At 46.5% G+C, this 20,835-nt stretch overlaps 1 protein-coding gene across 1 annotated transcript; it reads right to left on the reverse strand.

Annotated features, from left to right (window-relative positions):
* Positions 1-1,158: 1,158 nt before the first annotated feature.
* On the reverse strand, positions 1,159-19,824 carry mms22l (MMS22-like, DNA repair protein). The gene is made up of 26 exons (XM_079165338.1): positions 19,732-19,824; positions 19,079-19,265; positions 18,670-18,795; positions 18,374-18,426; positions 17,563-17,650; positions 17,253-17,430; positions 16,957-17,050; positions 16,560-16,690; positions 15,950-16,063; positions 15,685-15,861; positions 14,687-14,749; positions 14,476-14,595; positions 13,855-14,090; positions 11,313-11,529; positions 10,934-11,223; positions 7,119-7,300; positions 6,703-6,853; positions 5,688-5,827; positions 4,776-4,918; positions 4,425-4,581; positions 4,193-4,338; positions 3,844-4,055; positions 3,482-3,648; positions 2,669-2,765; positions 2,381-2,548; positions 1,159-2,204 (listed from the first exon to the last, which is right to left on the reverse strand). Exons 2-26 carry the CDS (start codon positions 19,249-19,251, stop codon positions 2,129-2,131), a joined length of 3,699 nt encoding a protein of 1,232 aa, XP_079021464.1. The 5' UTR covers positions 19,252-19,265; positions 19,732-19,824; the 3' UTR covers positions 1,159-2,128.
* Between the last annotated feature and the right edge of the window lie 1,011 nt (positions 19,825-20,835).

The raw sequence follows: 20,835 nt of genomic DNA on the forward strand, positions 1-20,835 counted from the left end.
CATTACTGAATTGTTCATAGGAGTTCAAAGCAAACTGTCCTCTTTGTAACCCGTTATAAGGGTTTAAATCACTGAAGAACATTTCCATCAAACCTCTAGAATCACTTTGGTGGCCTGAAACACATGTGTTTTCTTTCCAACATATAGAGGACTGTTTTCTCATTGGCTCGCATGCATTTTGAAATTGCAGGTTGTGTGTGCTCATCAGTGCATAAACAACCATGTCATTATTTTTTCTTCATTTAAATAAAAAGGTAAAAAAAAAATGATTTTCTGCATCAGCAGTGACACAAATGAGTGACATTGCTCAGGACCGAGGACTGTTTATGTTCAAATGAATGTCTGTCATCATTCAGAGAATATTTCCCCCCAAAAAGTGTCTATATGATGTTATGATAACACACCATTGTGCTGATTTAAATATATATATATATATATATATATATATATATACTTTAACCAAAAGAACGAAAACGTCCCTCTGCACTTCCCTCTTCTGTCCAAAACATGTGTGAAAGAATATTTATGGCACATTTTCAGAATAAAGAAGCAACATGAATTTATCTAGAATGTATTTTTAAGGGCTGTTAATAGCTGTGATGGGAAGAAGGTGAATTATCCAGCAGATTAACACTAATTCAAAGCATCACTTCTACTGCCCTTCTGTCGCGCCTCCATCCCCCTCTGATAGCGTCGGAGAAACGGAACGCGGTGCAGCAGACTGACGCTCCGATGAAGGGATGCATGCATCCACGTTTGATGAGGCTGGAAAATGACTAGCGATGACAGTAAAATGGGACTTGGTGATTGTGGGAGACGGGAGTGAGACTTCATCTGATTCGGTTACAAACTAAAGTCGGATCGTGAGAGATTGCTGCGACTTGGAAGGGCGATAGACAATTGGAACAAACAGTACTCGTCTCTTTTACTTTTTTTCTTTTTCTTGCTACTGAACTCTCTGGCTCACCCACGACTGTCATCAAATCTGTAATTCAGAGTGCCAACCGCGTAGAGACAGATCCGGCACCTGATGGTTATCAGCACCAATATCCCTTCGGTGCACACGCTCCTCACTACAGAGCTGAAAGGAAACGATGGAGAGACCTATATGAGCGTATTCGTATTTATTTATTCATCTTACAAAATGCAAAGCGGCACCTGTTTTTTTTTTTTTTTCACAATATGTACATTATATACAACCTGGTGCTTATAGTCCATGATTGGAACATATTCTTTTAAAAAGGGACAGTTCACCCCAAAGTCCTACCTGTTGTGCTATTTATCAATGTAGATTGTTTTGGTGAGAGTGGCAGAGCCTTGAAGATATGGGCCGTAGAGAGGTCTGCCTTCTCGCTAGTTTAATTGAACTAGATGCCACTGTGCTTGGTGTGTTCAAAGCGCCCAAAAAGAAAAACTCTACAGAAATGATGAGCCATTTACTCAAGATAGTTCACAGACCTTGTTGTGAACTATTTTCTCTCTACCAAACTATACCCGGCAACCGTATCACCACGCAGAAAAAAAGAAATTCTCGATACGGCTAGCTCACCTAGCACCACTGAGCTAGCTAACGTTACAGCTCAGCCGAGGAGGACGCCATTGATGTTGACGTTTCAGGCTTTCACGAGCCTCCTCGAGTAGATGCATGCTTCCTTCTGTAGCGGGTGTAGTTCCGTATCAAGAAAATAGTTCCTACATGAAACCGCTCACTTTTTGTAATGATGCTTTGAGCACCACAAGTGGAGTGCCATATGTTGTGGAAATATTAACATACAATTTCATTATATTCAATAGGACCAACTCACACCAGAACAATAGAGATTGATAAATAGCACTACAGGTAAGAGGAAAAAAAAAACATGTATGTTTGATTTTGGGGTGAACTGTCCCTTTTTAAGTACAGCTGTTAAGGCATCTTAAATGTTCACAGTTTCATATACCTGTTCCAGCACATCAGGTATTGACATTAACTCGGCTGATGAAATGCACTGAACCCTTTTGTTGGATAGCCTGATTAGCAGGACTGTCGTTTTCTTAATGACCAACTTAAGAATTTTGGCACAAAAAAAACGGTTCTATGACTAAAAAGTGTTTTTTTGGAGCTGGCGACAGGTCCTGGAGATGATCCTTAGTCTGCTTCAAGGCTGGTTATTTCTGCCTGCCCACTCTCTCCGAGGAGGCCCAGCAACTTCCTATATGCACTCCTGTAACACAGAGACACGGGGCGGTCACATGAGTGGACACATTCAATAAAGCATACAGCTAAAGAACATTTCCAGTTCTGTACACCAGCTTATTTGTCGAGACAATTTATAAATAGTTCAAGGCGATGAATGCCGTCTACGTGGCTTCCACGATGAGATCCAATGCGCCTGCTCACCTCAAGGCGATGTTCCTGCCCAGCCCTCTCTTGCGCTCGGTGTTCCTCAGACTGAGAGACAGGTTGGGAAGGAGAGCTTGAACCGCAGACGGGTCCAGAACAGACACCGTCTCCAGGACACCGTACACCTGTCTGTCGTAGACTCCCTCGTTCTCCTCCACAAACGACCTGGGAGCATTTGGGATTACACAAACAGTAGAAAGGATGAAATAGGCTTTAAATGTGATACAGATAGTGGCTACAGTAACCGTGTCAGGTCTTTACTTGCTATACATTATCGTCAATTACCGCAAAGCGGCGATCATCTGGTCACACGGCCCGGCTGTAGATGCAGCAGCACATCGCTCCACCACAAGCTGTAAGGCATCTGTGCTCGTCTTCCTCACTGCACAGAACGCCCCCCACCACCCAAAGAAACAATACACACTGATATGATTAGACAGCCCTTCAGCGATTACTACAAACACAAACTTGATTGGGGTTTTTTCCTGTATAATTCGCCCCACAGTGAGGATTGATTGAAATTGTAAGCGTTAAGGACATGTTTGCAACCACCTCGCTGATAGTAAGTAAGTGCTATGATTACTGATTTATTGAGTCGGTAGTGAAGCTGACGCAAACGCATGCCTGGTCAGATTTATTTTGGATAACCTTCAGTGCGAAAAAAAGGACGCAACATTTGCTGTAATTAATCAAAATTGCAGTCATACAAGTCATCACTGTGTTAAACAACTTATTATTATTATTTACAGGACCGCGGTCCTTTTAGTGGCTCACATTAGGACCGTTTCCTGTATGAAGTCAGGGACCCTCTTCCTAAAAACTGGGCTCCCACGACGGACAAGGAGGGTAGTCTGGTAAGACACTTATTCATGTTACTGAAGATAACTGAAAGTTCTCTTTCATAGCATTCAGCTTGTTTCTTCCGCTGACTGCCAAGATTGCTAGACAAGGACATTCTGAGGACCGCGGTGCCAAGTGGAACCCAAGGATGCCCCTCTGTATCAAAAATGTGTAGGCGCTCACACTCAATGTAGAAAAAACGACACTTTATAAGCTCCAGATTTATTCTGTGCGAACAGGCACACGCCGTGATCTTACCCTGCGGCTCGTTGACCAGCATCACGCAGCGCAGCAGGGAGGGGAGGGGCAGAGTGAGGAGGGCGGGGTCTGAGTCACTGTTCCGTCTCAGAAGCTCCAGCAGGAACATCAGGACGGCCGCTAGCCGGGGGGGAGGGGCGTGACCTTTAAACTGCAGGAAGCTCTCGCTGTAAGACAGGGACAGTTACCAGAAGCTCTGTAGGAGAACACCATCGTTTAACAAATATATTGTTGGAGTAACAGTGGAAAACAAATGAACGAAATGAATGTCAAAGCCAGGTGGTTGGGCGGGGCCATGACGGGCCAACATCACCACCACCTCTAGAGACCTACCAGAGCACCTCCCACCTCTAGAGACCTACCAGAGCACCTCCAGGATGGTCCTCCTCAGCGCTGCTCCCCGGGGGGTTGGGGTGGCCTCACAGGCACTCAGAAGCACTGGGTGGTTGGCAATGACGCCCAAGGAAGGCGAGGCGGGAAGGAAATGGTCCAGATATCTGCGGGTAACAGAGCGGAGCTGCTGCTTCAGGTGGGCGCCCTGCGACTGAGACACGCTGGAAGCCACTGACAGACCCTGCAGGGGAATACATTAAAAAAAAGAGTCAGTATGAAAACATCTGGATAGAGGAAACACATGGGCGAGGCCTGTTGCGTGACTCAGGGTACTATATATATATATACATAGTATATATACAGTATATATGTCCTAACCTGTAAATACAGAGGCAGGCTGTCCCTGAGGGCTTTGTCCTGCTGTGTGAGGTTGTGTGGAAGCAGCAGCCCGTCCACAATACGGAACAGCAGCTGCTGGGCTTTAGATGTGGCCAGCAGGGGGCTCCAGTGCTTCACTATGCAACCTGAATCAAACAGAACAAAGCAACGGTAATTATTAAAATAAAAAAGAAATAAAACAAAAACAAAGTGCTTCTGACTCTGCACCTACCGACAGCCCAGTAAACCAGCTGCAGTCCCTCTTGGTTCTTGCTGACGAGAGACGGTTTAATGTGTTTCAGGATGTCGCCAACGTAGTCCAGGGCTCTGGTCACCATGGCCGAGCGTTCGGACAAAACCTGCAGTCCACTGTACACACTGCCGACAGCCTGACACCATGACAAGAGAATGAATCCATGGAAATATCTGCTTGCAAATACAGGCCGCTGTGGTAGCGACCGGCATGAAAGGTGACGTAAGATATGCTGGATACTTTAGCTCTTATATGCATAAACTGAGGATGAGGGGACATTAACTATCCGTCAGGAACTGTGTGTATTTGACGCGTGTGAGAATGTGTTACCTTGACAAAGACCTCCAGGGCTGAAGTGGGCTCTAGCCTCGAGGCTGCGGACTGGAGGCCCGCTCTCTGCAGGAGGCCGTCCACCTCGGGGAGTCTCAGCACGAGCCGGGTCAGCTCACACAGCTGCCCCTCCACATCCCGGCCTGGAAGCAAAGCAGGCGTTCATATCTGATACAAGACATACAGGTAACAAGGTAACGAGCCGAAGATTCTTCTCCACAAAGACGGAACAGTTTCTCAATTCAGAGCAGAGTTGGGGTCGTGAAGCTTTAGGACTTTAATCCAGAAACAGTCCAGAAACAGTTCTAAAATGTGTTGTCGGTGTAACCCGTCACTCAAGATAATAATAAAAAAACTATTAAATGTGTGTTTGTTGTTGTTGTACTCATTTAGGTCACAAGAGGCTGAAGTTCTAAACAGGACGATTCACACAGGTTACATGGATTTCTAGCCAAAAGAAAGACACGACAGTAACGTTAGAGAACTTGCTAACACACTTTATGTACCTTGTGTTTATGGAGTGTATTTAGAAATTAGAACTCAGCTGGAAGAAATCGGTTTTAGTCCTATTTCTAACCCTCAGCCTCTTGTGGCCAAAATGAGTATTACAAAAAAAACGATTACGGCAAAACTTTCTTTCCCACCGGATTCTCTCTTTTTTACACCCGTTCTTAAGTCACAAACACTTTTTAGAAAATGGGTCACCAGAATTGTTTTCTCCTCTCAGGGTTTCTGTAGAAACTAGTTACCTGGATTTGCAGAAACTTCCTGTTTCACAGGTTTGGTGATACTCATCACTGAATTCCCTAATATGCCAGAAATTCCATACGCACCTGTGTCTAAGTCGATTTTGCCTGGCATTCAATGGATGGTTGTTATTTGTTAATCACATTGTAGACTCGGTGGCATTACCTGTTCTGCTGTCAGACCCGCCCGGGTTCTTATGAAGGTGCTGCTGTAGCACACAGCGGAACCAGGCCCTCACCGACAGGCTCTGTGCAGAACCGGACACGACACCGGCAGAGTCACCGCTCAGCGAGGACACCAGCTCGCTGAAAAAGACAAGAGAGTCATTTTATACGGCGATAGGATTTACTGGTCTTTCCTTGACGAAGGTATGAAGAAATATCAAGCATTCAATAAGGGAGTGGCGAAAGCCACATCCACGAGCACACATCACATGAATGTCAACGTTAAAATTCACATTCGACGCCTCAGTGTGCTGAAGAGGTCGTATTTTTTTGTATTCTGTCTACGCCGAGCCGTAAACATCGAGATCCACTTGTGTCTGAAACACATAAATGCCTCTTCCCATCAGATTTCCTCTGAGTTGTCATACAGCTGTTAATGATGAGCGTAGAAGGATGCAGGGAGGTGAACATTTATATCTGAAAGGGGGCGGTAATTTAATTAAATTCACAAGAAAGAAAGCGTTACTTCATTTTATATAATACACATTTCTAACAGCTCAAACAGCAGTGGATGGATGGAGGGCTTGGCAGGCTGGTACTTCTCAACAATAAATAGGAAGAGTGTCCTTGTTCCGGCTTTATATTCAGGTGCAGCACCTTAATATCACTTGGCAACGCCTGAAGAGGACCTCTGAGGCTGAAATAGTCACATTGGACTGCACATTGGACCCTTGAGTGTGATTGTGGAGATGCGCTACATTTTGGAATCAGTTTAGAGGCATGGGAGCCTTTCCTTCATCCAAACCTATTTCGATCATACCAAGGACGCCCACTGTCTAATCTATTAATTAGACAGCAGCCAATAAAAACTATTAGGTCAAGTGGTATCTACCACGATGAAGCTTGATAGCTGACGGTTTCAGAGGTGGTCATATTCCCTGTTGGACCGACCTGATGTTTTCCCATTAGGAGCGATGTGAGAAAACGGTAAAAAGGCACAAAAGGCACAACTGTACCTGTTTTGGAGCAGATGGGGGAGGTAGCGAGTTATCAGAACTGGTTGAACCATGTCGTCCCAGCCAAAGCATTGCATGATGGACTGGACTGGGAGGGGCTGAAGGTCCTGGGGGGCGGAGCTGGGCAGATCAAACGCCAACAGGGTGAAGCCTGAGGAAGACAAAATGATTTAAGTGTTACTATGTTCTCTTCTCATCCTACTTCATAACTACTACATTTCTTCTCGCTGCCAAATTCAAATCAAATTCTCTGCCTTCGTGTGAAATGCCGGCATTCACTCAAAAATGATCAGTATTGGCCGTCAAGAATCCATTTTCGGTTGAACGCTTGTCCAGAACTCTTTGCTGCTCTCCCCCCCACACCCTTTCCTCCCTCCACTCAGTGTCTCTTCTTCCTCCCAGTGGGCGTTACTGACCTGCAGCAGCATCTGCCAGCTGTGGCGGAGGGGTCTGGGAGAGGCGTAGGCTGCGCAGGAAGGGGAAGAAGTGCGCCCAGAGTGCGGCTGCTACCGCTAGGTGGCGCTCTTTCACCACACTGGCGTTACCAGGAGCCCAGGCCAAGGCGGGCACTGACTGGACACTGCGCTGATGGACCAGTCTGGAAGGACACACACAAACACGCACAAACACACACAAACAAAGAAAGCAGATAAACAAATCTGTTCGACACCAAATCCAAACATAGCGCTGTACTCCGCCCTCTCAAATCCTTTTTTCTTTGCCCCCGTTTCTGCCTTTCACTCCTTCTTTCTTCATGTGTTTTGCTTTTCTTCTCTCCTGGGGGATTACTGCGTGCGGCGGTGCGCTGCAGTGTGGAGCAGAGCAGGGTGGAGGCAGAGGTGTGGAAGGAGGAGGAGGAGGATATTATAGGCGTAGAGTGGAGCAGCCTAATGCTGATCCCCTGTACACAGACCATACTCCGGCTCCTCTGGCTCATCCCTGGCCCCAGCCGCTACAGCAGCCCCACAGTGGCTGGCATTAGCCCAGATAAGCAGCTGAAGGAGCTGTAATCTCATTTAGACTGGAGATGATCCTCCTGTCCCCCTCGTTCGCCCGGATGGGATGGGGAAGCGGGGTCGAGGTGTGCTGGGGAAGGAGGAAAGGACTGAAAAAAACTCGTACACCCCCCCCCCCAATCCCCATCCCATCCTCAACCACGCACTCTAGTCTGCCACTATGGTACACACACACACACACACACACGCACACACCTCAGCAGTGCCTTCCCTTCCAGCAAGGTTGCATCTAATCCAGGGAGAGCTGAGACAATCGATTAGAGTCTGAATTCATTAGCCTCGTTACTACTGCGGAATGGGCCTTTCACACCCATCAACCCTCATTGTACAAGACATCATCAGAGACCCCACTTAATCCTCCTCGCAGCGGCTTCCTCCAACGTGTACACACACACACACACATACACACGACGCCAACATACCATTAGGGACCCTGTTTAACCCTTTCCCCAGCTGCATCCATCATACGGACACATACAATATAAAATATAGCGTCCTAACAATGACATATCAAACACACACTCAGGCACAAGCGGAATTCAATCCATGTTCACTTTCTGTTTAATAAATTGTCCATGTATCCCGATCAAAAAACATAGGTGTAACTGTTACTAAATTTCTCATAAGTGACCGAACAGCAGTTGTCCTTGACTTTGAAAAGAGAGGCTCACTATCTGGTAAAAGGTCTTAATGCTCATGAAGGGAAACGGGGAGGCCTGCGTTTCATCAAGCCAAGGAGACGGGGATTACTCGTTTGTCCCAAAACCAGATCCAACACGGTGTGCCAATGCACCGCCAACCAGCGACACCCCCGCACTCCCACACAGTAGAGGGTCATGGGAAGGAATGAAACCGGGGAATTATGCCTGGGACTGGCTTGCTGCCTCAGCACCATGGCGATGGCTATCAAGAGCGAACGCTCGGACCCTCGGCGTCCTCAGCCATTGGCAGAATAATTCTCTTAATGTGTGCGGATTCCACGCGGCTCTCAGTGGACATAATGATGCACATGCTGAATTTGCCAGGCTACATAATTGCCCATTAATTGTGTCACAGAAAAGCATTAATCACAAAGAGATACAGAGAATTGCCAGGACCGAAGAATTATGTTTAATTTGGTGGGACGGATTGAAAAAAAAAAGAGAACTTTTTTTCTTCTTCTTTTGGTTAAATGGGTCAGCGTGGTCCGGGCCATAGCACAGACGGCCTCTGGGAGTTCTCTTCTTCTCTCTCTTCTTGGCCATTAATGTGCAAATGTGTGCCCTCCAACCCCGAGATCTCAGATGGGAAGTTTGGGAATTAGTCAAAGCTAACGAGCTACCATGTTATAGGAGCCCAGCGCTGGAATAAGAGGAGTACACAGAGGTTAGTGTTTCTGTTTAGTTGTGTGGGCACAGGCAGGTGTGTGTGTGTGTGTGTGCAGGGTGGAACGTATGCACTGGAGAGTTAAAGCAATCATACACCTAGATGAATCAGGGAGTACATTTATTCTAGTGTTTCAGCTCATTTATTAACCTTTCGTAAGTGGTGTAAGTATAAAGTGACAGTAATAGTTTTTGCTCAGTATGTTCCGATGGGCGAGGGGGGATTTAAGAAACCACATACATATAGAGACATGCAGCAAATCCTGGACTATATACCGACTGCTAATACTTTTTTGGAACCGATTGAAATATGTCCGCAGCACTGAGCATCACAAAAAGTTGCCTTTAGCATCTAAAAAGCTAAATATTTCCATCAGGAGTTGTTTGAGAAGGAGAGTGAATTTGGAGTTTAGGTTAGGGCAGCACGATATGAGGAAAATATGGGATAACGTTGTTGAATATTAATGACATTACTTGTGTTAACTAATCAGATATTAAAGCGTGCTCAGTTCTGCCTTTCTGCTGCTTTCAGTGCTCTGCTAATATACAACAAATTGCTTGTTGAATTAAAGCAATTAAATTATTTCAAACATTCTTTTAACAAACAAATATTCCCATTCTAGAAAACAATGTTTACATGCGTGCACACAAATACAGAGTAATTAGATTTGACAGTTGTTTGATTGAACTACACTGGGAAGTAAGCAGAACTATTGGGTGTAGGAATGTAAGAGTTGAACAACAAAGCTGAATGAATTAATGAAATAAGAAAATCCTGCACATTTATTTCAACCAACATTTGGGTCCCAAGTGGACCGTTATACATTATTCTCCGCCGTTATTATGCCGAGAGAACCCCGTCCTGAGCTGTACGCACTGTTGTAACGTGGGGTAATGGAGTTTGTTCATCGCATTGAACTGTGTGATAGTGTCAAGTGTGATGTAACAACTAAACTGCATGCTTCAGATGATATTCCCTCCGAGTGTGTGCTCGTTATTATCAATTTTAGAGGATCAGATGTGTATCATGATACATATATCATGTCATGCTGCCAACATGACTACATGAATTTAGAAGCTATATGTTCGTCTAAGATTTAAATTACAGTTTCAACGTACTGCTTGCTGTACTACTTCACTAAAGTAAAGAATTGTTGCAAACTTAGAGGCTGGTAAGCAAGGTGACACTCTTCAGCACCAGATTTACCTGAAACTCTACAGTGAGCGATCACACATCATTCCTCACTCCAAAGCCTCCCACTCTCACCTGATTTGTATCTACTCTCCCTTCTGTTCCCACATAAACAGACACTGATTCAGCTGTGGCTCTCTGACCTTCCGCTGGGGTCGAACGTGTAAAGAACACCCGTGTCCCGCGGCTGAACCCGTCCTGACGCCCTACTGACCGCGGTCCCCAAACGCGCTCACGGCGCCGCCGCCGTCCACCACGACGACAGGAGGGTCCCACGGAAGGGTCCCTCGGGCCTGTAACTCTACTCGGAGCCTCGCCAGCACCTGGTGACACGGGGGCCACTAGGTCTGCGGAGACTAACAGGGGGGCCTCAACGCAACACAAGGTCTTTACAGACACTCATTCCTGCTGACAGCACAATCCGCCCATTGTCAGTGTGAGAAGTGAGTGGACTCTGGGGCCGGGTTGGGAAGAGCAGAAGAGATCGCTCTCCTCTGCTGTGGCCTCTTATCGGATTTTAACAGAAGCTTAGCTTGGCCTTCGCCAGAAAACATTTGTCTGAATGTGTCCACTATCTGTGAGGGAGCAGCTATTGGTGAAAGAAAGGAATGAGAGAACCTGAGGAAAAAGTAAAGAGATATTCACACCAGCTGTCTTACCTGAGCTGGGCGAGGACGATCTGCAGAAAGCCCAGGGCCGAATTCAGCTCCGAGGGGCGGCAGGCGCGCAGCAACCAATCAAACCCCTCGTTGAGCAGCTTCTCCTCGGATAGGTTGAGGCCGGTGCTCGCCTCGAACACCTCGCCCACACCCTCCAGGTATGATCCGAGGGGCCCCCAGAGGGCTAGCCTGCGAGAGACCTCCGTGTTCTTATTGTAGAACTCTTTGGCCGTCTCATTAAAGGAGGAGGCCAGCCAGGTAGCCTGTGCCCCAACATCCAGACCCCTCTCCTGGAAATAATATCGGTCGATGTCAAAAAAAAAAAATATTTAAATGCCTGATAAACTTCCAGATACAATTTCCGATTGACAAACAATACCTGGAACAACAACAGGAGTGACAGCTGTCCCCTCCAGACCAGGGTGCGGTGCCCAGTGGGGCAGTTGGAGGGAAGGAAACCCAGCATCTCACAGGCTCTGCCGGCCACATCCTCCAGCTCCACCTGCCTGGCCACCACCAGAAACAGCAGCAGGAAGTTCATGAGGCCTGCCTCCGGTAGCTCCTGCATCTTCCTCGAGGAGAACTTGGAATAAATCCTAACAAAAACATGAGAGAACAGAAGAGGAAGTTAGAAAAAAAACATGTGCCCCAAGATATGGTTAGAGGAAAAGGTGGTCTGAGATAAGGGCGGGTTCAAAATCACAGTGTCTGCTCTTTACAATATCACTTAATCCGGGTTAACAAAACAGTTCACTTGTCTTAAAAAAAAAAAAATCCAATTTCAATTGTTTACTTTCACTGACCAACTCTTCAGGGGTGATTTGTTCTTCTGAAACCTCTGACTTTAAATGCTGACTAACTGAACTTTCCACCCCCGCCGTGCATCCCACCACCTGCCTCCTATCGCCCTCTCAGCTCCAGGGGAGAGGCTGGGCTGCCCGGCCTGTGTGTGTGCGTGTGTGGGTGTGGGTGTGGGTGTGTGTGTGTGTGTGTGTGTGTGTGTGTATATGTGGGTGAGAGAAAATAACTTGAGAGAGAGAGAGCGAGAGAGAGAGAGAGGGAGAGAGAGAGAGAGAGAGAGAGAGAGAGAGAGAGAGAGAGAGAGAGAGAGAGAGAGAGAGAGAGAGAGAGAGGATCTAACAGCGTGCTGGGTGGTTCTCTCACCCAGCACGCTGTTAGATCCTGCGGGCACTGTGGAGAAATGCCTTTAAAGATCATGTTAAATGTCAGAGACACTCAGACACACAGCAGTAGGCGCTTGGTCCCTCTCTCTACAGCCAAACCAATTTACTGCAACACCAGAGTGAGATCAATAAAACCACACACACACACACACATCCAGCTTGCCGGCAGGAAAACATAGAAAGCTGGAGCACCCCCCCCCCCCTTTTTTATTCCACCTCCCAAACACAGATGCAGCCCACACAGGTGAGTGAGTGGAACTGCTGTTGGGTCAAAACACAAACAGCCAGCATCCCAAGACAAAGTCAGTGTAAGAAGTGTGACTGGTTTCAAACGGAGAGGAGAACAACGAGAGGGGGAAGTGAGAGAGACCAGGTTCACACCGAAATCATTTATTTAAATACTGCAGATGAATGGTTAATATGTAACAGGGATATAAGCAGTGCGCTGGGAGGCAGCAGTGAGGATTTTCTGTGTTCTCCCAACCTGCCTGCCTGTCTGTTTGTTTATTCCGGACAGCTTTTTTTTCATACGGAGGCGAGCAGATGCTCCTAACTCCCGGCGTTGGAGATCAACGTGCTTGCAGTCGCTCCCGTTAATGCGGTCGGCGCGGGTGTCCCGCAGAGCCCGGCCAGGAGTAGGAACGCTGCCGAAATGTTGTAGCAATACAGTCGGCACGCCTCGCGCCTCCTGAGGGGGAGGAGGGAGTGGTGAGGGAGGAGGAGGAGGAGGGCGGGGGGGGGGGGGGGAATCTGGACCCGTCCCAGCCCAGTGTGGCAGTTGCCAGACTGCCTACCACCCACATCTCCCCGCTCCCCTACCCGCCTGAGCTCCCCTCTCTATCCGTGTTGGAAACCAACACAGCTTCGTTAAGGCGAATTAACCGCCACGCTCGTTAGCTAATTAGCCCCCATGTCTGCAGAGCTACTGAGCACATTCCAGACAGAGGGAAGTCATTAGGCGGATTTATCTACGGCTGCCTCTCTCTGGCGCCCAGCCGGTCTGGGATACAGGATGGTCCAGCGCTCGGTTCTGACGTGCACATGATTGTGATCTCTCCTCTTTCTCACTTTCCCTCACAAAGACACACACACTCTCTCTCCATCCAATGGCCTCACACACTGATCACCATGTCACTGCTCTAGGGAGCAGGTGCAGTGTGTGTGTGTGTGTGTGTGTGTGTGCATCCGTAGGAGGCTTCTTGGCTCTGGTCTGTGCTGAAGAGCAGGTGGTTGACTCCTGAGACACCTGCTCCACCAGGGGGGCCTGAGTAAATATCAAAGACGCACCGGGAGACCGCGGTGCACCTGGCACGCACACAAACAAGACTGAAATGCATGATGGCGAGCAAACACACACACATGTTGTTTGTGTATTCATGCAAGTGTGCACCTAAACACACACACACACACACACACACACACACACACACACACACACACACACACACACACACACACACACACACACACACACACACACACACACACACACACACACACACACAAATCCAAACAGCACACGAAACGCACATGAGAAGATCAAAGGGGAAAAGGGAATGCAACAAAGCCTAGTCCTGATTAGTAATAATTTCTCACAGCTTCTGTTCCAGTTCTCATTTCTCATTTCTCCTCCCTTCCTCCAAAATACTATGTAAGCTGCGTATGGAGTCAGACCTTTCATGGTGGTAGTGAGTGTGAAGGAGCTCCAAAGCCTCCCAGACTTCCATCCATACTCACCTTCCTTTGATCTGTCTCTGTGGGACTCCACCAGCCCTGTCCTGGGAGAGGCACAGGGCCAGCACTCGGAGGAAGATGTGGAAGGAGTTGGCCGAGCGGTAGAGCTGGGTGTGTCCCGGGGAGCAGAGGGGAGAGGGGGAGCAGCAGCTGCGGGCCTGCTCCAACAGAGCCAGGGGCGTCTTGCACAAAGTGCCCATGCCAGACATCCCGAGCCAGGGTACGGTGAATGAAGCACTCTGGGCCGGAGGGACAGAATATGATGTATAATGCAACTGTACAGGCCTTGGTGATAACTTGAAGGTAAATGTGCCACGTGACTTCTCTATAATGCTGCACGATCAATTAAAGCAACCTTTTTAATAATATTAAAAAAAAGAGTCGAAAAAGCCACAAATATGAAAATGTAACTATTAGAACGACAGCCAGTGAAACATCCCAGAGAAAGAAATGAAAGAATACGACACATCGTGTCAAAAAGTGGCAGAAAGGTTCATTCATATTACGAAAGTCAGCCGAGGGAGGTCTGGTCGTGGGAGATAAGTTTAAAATTATGAAACACATCAAGTTTGAGCAACTTTTATCGCGTGTATTACACCATCAGTGACCACATGGTTTCCTCACCAGATTCTTGCCGTAGTAGTCCCAGAGGGTGGAGACAGCGCTGGTGCTCGGCTCCCACAGCAGAAAGAGACTGAGACAGCAGTGGACGTGCATCCTGACCTGCTCCTCTGCTAGACCTCCCTGTTATTATACACATACACATGATTACTACTAAAACTATATATTTTCCCGATGAGGTCATAAATGAATTGTAACTAGAAGCAGTACTAACCTTGGGGTTACAGGTAAACTTGAGCAACTCCTCCACAAAAGTCCAGTTATCCCCCAGATGTTTCTGTGAATGCAGATAGAACAACAGGATACATTTAAAAACAATATCAAACATCTATTAAAAGGGACAGTTCAGATCTTTTGGAGGTGGGGTTGTAACTTATCCATGGTCATACCTGCAGTAGAGGGCGGTCGGCACCGCCCTTTCCTGTGGGGAACTGAAGCCGTGAGACTAATCTATTAATCTTAATCTAGACTCCTTTGACAAAAAAACTAACAAACCAACCGATGAAAGCAGCAGTACACCAGCAGCTCCTGTGCTCTGCGAGGTTAAATTACTGTTTTGTTTTTGTCAATGGAGTCGCGTTTCTCTGAAGAGGACATAGATGGATATAACGACTTCAGTTTCCTGTCTGAAAGCGCTGTTTGACGGCAAGATAAAGCATTGAAAATATTCTAAATACAGTGAACACTGAAACGGGTATTGATATTTTTTAGGTTGACCTTTCTTTTAGGTGGCTAAATTTCCTTTTTTCAGTAGGTTGCTTTGCTCCTGTGCACGTATTCCTGCCTGATTGTCCAGACTGGGGACGTATCAACCGTCAGCTACTGTATGAAATACTGACTATGGCTAAATCAAAAACTATCCACATGAGTGTCACCTGTATTCATATTTAAGACTAAAGTAGACACGGCCAGCTATCAGAGTACTTACTCTTGATGATGCTCAGGCACCATCATCATCAGTCTCACTTTTTTCTACAAAGAAGTCCTCTGTAATTTGTCTCTGATCACCAACGTGTCTAGCTTTGGCACCATTCTTCATTAAAGTGTCAAACCAAATGAATTGAAGACTTATTTTAGAACGACGGAAGCCTCTTGGATGAGAGGCAAAATGTCTTCAAAACTATAAACTTCTGTGAAATAAATATACATAAAGAGAGATATTTGCGATGTCATTTCTTTAAGGTGCCAATACTGTGATTCTCGGCCTCTTACCTCGTACTGGAGAGTGCCGTTCCGACTGTACTGGCCTAACAGCGCGACATGAGTGACCAGCCACCATGTGAATCCCAGAGGGTCCTTACAGAGCGTCGGGAGGCCACTGTACTGCTCCGCTGCTGGCTTCCCTGAAACCAGGGGCCTCAACAACGAGTTCATGTAGCTCCAGAAAGACTACGGGAAAAAACACACGTTGGTTGATTAAGCGCGGCCAGAGTCATATTCTGTTGTGCGACTGCGAGTGTGTCTGTATTTGCCCCACCTGTGTGTGCAACACTTTAGTCCTGTATTCCAGAAGGTGCATGAGCAGGACCCACAGCTCTTTGGTGCAGGAGCAGAGGTAGTGATGGCTGCTCAGGGCCTCTGTGGGCCTCACCTACAAATCCATAGGATCCATTCAACATAGTAACTGCAGCTCTGTCCTACATAAATGCATGGGGTCTATCACTGACATGAAGATTACACAAATAGTTTGATTAGAATGGTAATACTGTAAGTGATCGGCATGCAAAAAAATGTGGTTTAACCATCATCATCATCATCATCATCATCATCATCATCATCATCATCATCATCATCATCATCATCATCATCATCATCCGGTACTTATGCTGTTTGAGAAGCTTCTCCACGCTAAATAGGAGAATATTCTCAGGTGAACGACAGAAGCCAAATTCATATTTTGTATGGGCCATCTGCAGCTTCCTTCCATTTTCTATCAACCAAGCACTAAATTCTGGAATGAACATATTTAATACCAGAATTGCAACGTTTTTTTGTTTTTTTTTTTTAGGTAAAAAAAACAACAACCTAGAAATACTGCTGGTACATCTCAACGGTGGGATGCTAATGAGTTGTGGCCAGCCGCCCACCTTGCTGTATTTGCCCATGGCCAGACCAGTTAGGTCACACAGCAGACTGCACAGGTGCTCTTCAAACAGACTGGTGTCGGTCAGGTTCTCTCCCGTCAGGTTCACAAACTGGTGGGCGTACACCACCTGGCCTGGAGAGGAAAACAGGTAAAAATGACTAAAAGCCTGTTTCCATGATAATGACGCTCAAATGAGCTGCAAGTCAGGAGATTATTGCCCACTGTGATGCCCCGTACCAGCCGGCGTACAACCATTCAAACGGTCCTGTAGGGAGACGGAATACGGTGTCTCTGGATTCCAGTACTACAGGTACCATCAGCCTCTACACTACAACATAATACAAGGGATCGCATTTCGATATCTTTAGTGTCTAAGTCCTGTCTAAGTAGACACTTGCCTTGCATCTTGTGACCAAGTAGGTGAAGGATCTCCAGGACTGACCAGTGGATGTCAAGATGAAGGTGTAGCAAATGCCAAGAGGGAGGAAAAAGCTGTAGGAGGAACACAGCGCCAATGTAAACAGTAGGACATTAGGTTATAGCAAGGTTCTGGGTGAGGGGAACTCTTAAGGGCTGTAAAATAACTGTCATATTAGTCATTCCTCTAAAAAAAGCTTCACTTCACACACTTTTACTGCACCCATTTCAAAGGCCTCTCTCCTTTACAACTGATGCCTACAAATCACACACACACCGTTCCCGGGTTAGTTATCGTGAAGGCACTTTGAACGTTGGCTGGCAGGTCTTTGAGTCGTCCTATGAGGAGGGTGATGCCAAACAGCTCCTCCAGAAGAGCGGAGGGGAACTGAGCCTCCAGCTCTTCATACGGGTGTGAAGGCCCTGCATCCAGGGAGCCGCAGGGTTCCAGGTATCTGAACAGACGCAAAAAGGACGGTGCATGTGTCCACATAAACAAACAGACGCAGTAAAAGCAGCAGTAGAATGTATAGACACAAACATTTGAATTAGCGGTACTGGTGCTGACATTGAATGTGCAGAATTACCTGTGCAAGAAGACTTTGACGTACTGAAGAAAGGAAACACACTGCTGTCTGAGGTCCTCCGCTTCATAGTGGAGGTTGCCTGCTTGACCTACAACACACGAGGGATGTTGTGGGCAGTATTCCTAAATCTTATGTAAAACATGCCCACTGTATCACCTATCAGACGTGACTCAAACTCTCAGAATTGAGCTCAACAAATCTAATGTGTTAACACAGTTCAGCCATCGCTGATTCATTATTGCGCTCACTTCAGAAAAGCACACCATTGCGCCACTATTTACATCTTTGTCATTCGTCGCTGCTGCTTCCTCAGTTAATCATACACACCACCTGATTTGCATCTAGTGTTTGTTGTAGTCATGTGTTTGTTGGCCAGTAAGACTTCTCCTCAGGACGATTGTGCCTCGTGTAAAGTCATTTTCCTAACTGATGCTGTGGCTCACAGTTCAGCCAAACTGCCCTTCAATTCAAAAGGCCTTGGCTTCAACCCACACTTCAACCAACGTGATTTAAAGGTCATAACTTGAGACGTCTAAGGGAGCACATTCAACTTTTCTTCAGATCCCCCCTCCCTTTCTAGAATAAACGGATGCTGAACCCCCCCCCCCCCACCGCCACTATCTGCATTTTATGTAAATGTACTGTCTACGTTACTCTGACTGTTTGCCAATGTACATGAAAGCATTTTGCTAACGCATAAGATGTCTGTTATGTGAGCAAAGGATGGCTTACTGTGTGGACTGAATACTGACATAAAAAGTGAACGTCTGACTATTTGCTGCAGTGTGGATCACGTACAGCACAAGCTTACCGAAGTCATGCGAGCTGGACTGCACCAAGGACTCCAGCCTGTAAACCTTTTGTCTGAAACATAACGAAAAGCAACTAAGACCATTGATATGCATGTGAATGACCCATGGTGCATAGTGTTACAAAACAAATGGTTATCTAGTAAAAAAAGCTCGTTCTTAGAAGGATTCCATTTCTTAGCTTTTGCTGCCATGGAAAACTGCATTCAGATGAGGGTGGTTTATAGCAACAAATATGTATATCAAAAACTGGGTTTGTTTGAAAAGAAAACTTAACTGATTTTACATCTCGGCTTACCTGAACAGACCAAAGAGTGGCTTTGTAGATTCCACCAATGCTGTCTCTGTTACCCAGGGGAAACCAAAGACCTCCACTGTGTCGGTCTCATACTCTGCAGGGGCCGGGTCAAGACGCAGCAGCAGCCTACAGAGAGGAAGCAGTCAGTTAAGACTTAATTTACTGCCACTCTATTACAGTGGAGGTGACTGGAATTCCATTTGCTTTGCTCCAAGCATCAAAAACTGACAACAGTGTAAGTTTTCAGACAAATGATGCAGTTACTCAGGATAATCCACGGGTCTGTCAACTGTTTTCATTGGGACACATTCTCCGGCACAAAATAGGTACAGTGAAAAACCGTTGACATCCATGTGGGAAAAAATGCGTTTGTTGATTTGTGATTATGGTGAACTGACAGTGACGGTACCGTTTCAGGGAGCCTCTTGCAGCGTATCCGTCTGTGGAGAGTGCTCCAGTGGGTTCCTCCTTTGTCATGGAGCAGCAGAAGCACGGCGGCCGGGCTGGAGTCAGCTCACACAAGCTGTCCGCTGCGAATGGAGACACTGGTGGGGTGAGGGATTGGCTGAAGTCGTCTTCCATGTTTCCAGTATCACCTTTAATGACAACAACATTGTATTGAGACAACATTGATTGTATCACAAAAACAGAGGTGGTGTGTTGCATCACACACACAACAGCCTCTATCTGAGATACGTTAGGTTTCACTTAAACTAACCTGGAAAATCTGACAATTGATGTTGCCTTGACTCAGAACTAGTCAGTAATAGTAGCAGCATGCTAGATGTCATTAAGCTACTTCACAATGCAGCCCACGTACACCAGGGTGTAAAATAACAGGCAGCGATTATAAAATGATAACTGTCGCTAGAACGTGAGTGTTGAAGTGTTCGCGAGTTATTAAGGCGACATCCTGATTATGTCAACCAACTTTAAAGTAACGTTAGTTAACTTGTATGCTTAATATGTTGCATACACAGTTACCGTTACAGCAGCGTTTCAAACAGGGAAACCAAACACAGCAGCAATTACAGACACAACTGCTATGAAACATTTACTAACCTTATATTTCCGCTTCTTATGTAATGTATTATTCCGTAAATTTAAAGCAAAGTAGGACGATTACGTTGCTGTCATGACTTCGTTGTTTGGGTTTTCGGTCTCTCCCGCGCGTCCACTCCGCGCATGCGCACACTCGCCACGCGCTACGATTGGTCCGAAGTTTCACAGTGGGCGTGAGCCCGACGCAGGACGAGAGGTCTCCCTGTAACGTGCTTCCGCCGTCGCATCAGTTTCCCATGTAGTGGTGCTGTCTCCTGTTTGTCTTTCTCCAGTAGTCTCGTGCTTGTTTCAACGTCTTTATCAAGTTATTTTTGTAAAAGACCAAAGTAATATGTTCTACACTCACAGCGCCGAGCTCTCTTTTCACTCTCACGAGACTTAAGTAATTTAATTAGGGTAACGTTAGTTAAAATGTCGATTTGGTCTCACACACAGTCAAAGATCAAGTCATCTTAATTTACACCATATATATCCGATATAATCCTTAAAAGAAACACACGCGAGGAACACTGCTCAGTATGTCTGCATTATTAAGATGAAAACATCCTGTAGCGTACACTTATGCTAATAAAAGGTTTCACCAAGAGCACCTGCTCCTTGCCACGACTTTTCTGCAGACTAATTCAAAGTCACTTCGTCCCCCTTAGTCTCACTGCAGGGGTCCTGCCTAGATGAATACAAAATACTTCAGCGGTTCAAGTAGAATTTTATCCACGCTAACCCTAATTTCCATATGCAGATCTGTCTCTCCCAACAGTCCCTCTCGCCATCACGCCATTTCTTGCATTCTAATGCATTCTCACATCTTTACAAAATCCCCCCCTTTCAGCCACACGGCGTGGATGTGCTCGTTTTGTCGACTTACAGTTCTTTATTTCTGCTCGTTTGACTTGTCTAGTGCGGAGATGCACGATAGATGCGGTGTTTTGCATGCTCTAAATTTGCACGATTTGTTACCGGGAGTCAGGGGAGACAATATAAATGGACTCGTCTGGAGATTCGTGTCTTTACGACGCACCGACTACCCGCTCTGCCTTCAACAGGAGACAGCCCGTCTGCGTGAATGCTCTTTCGCCAGGAAGGTAAAGGTAAATGCTTCTTTTT

The sequence above is a fragment of the Pholis gunnellus genome (genome assembly GCF_910591455.1).
Source record: "Pholis gunnellus genome assembly, chromosome: 8".
NCBI classification, from domain to species: domain Eukaryota; kingdom Metazoa; phylum Chordata; class Actinopteri; order Perciformes; family Pholidae; genus Pholis; species Pholis gunnellus.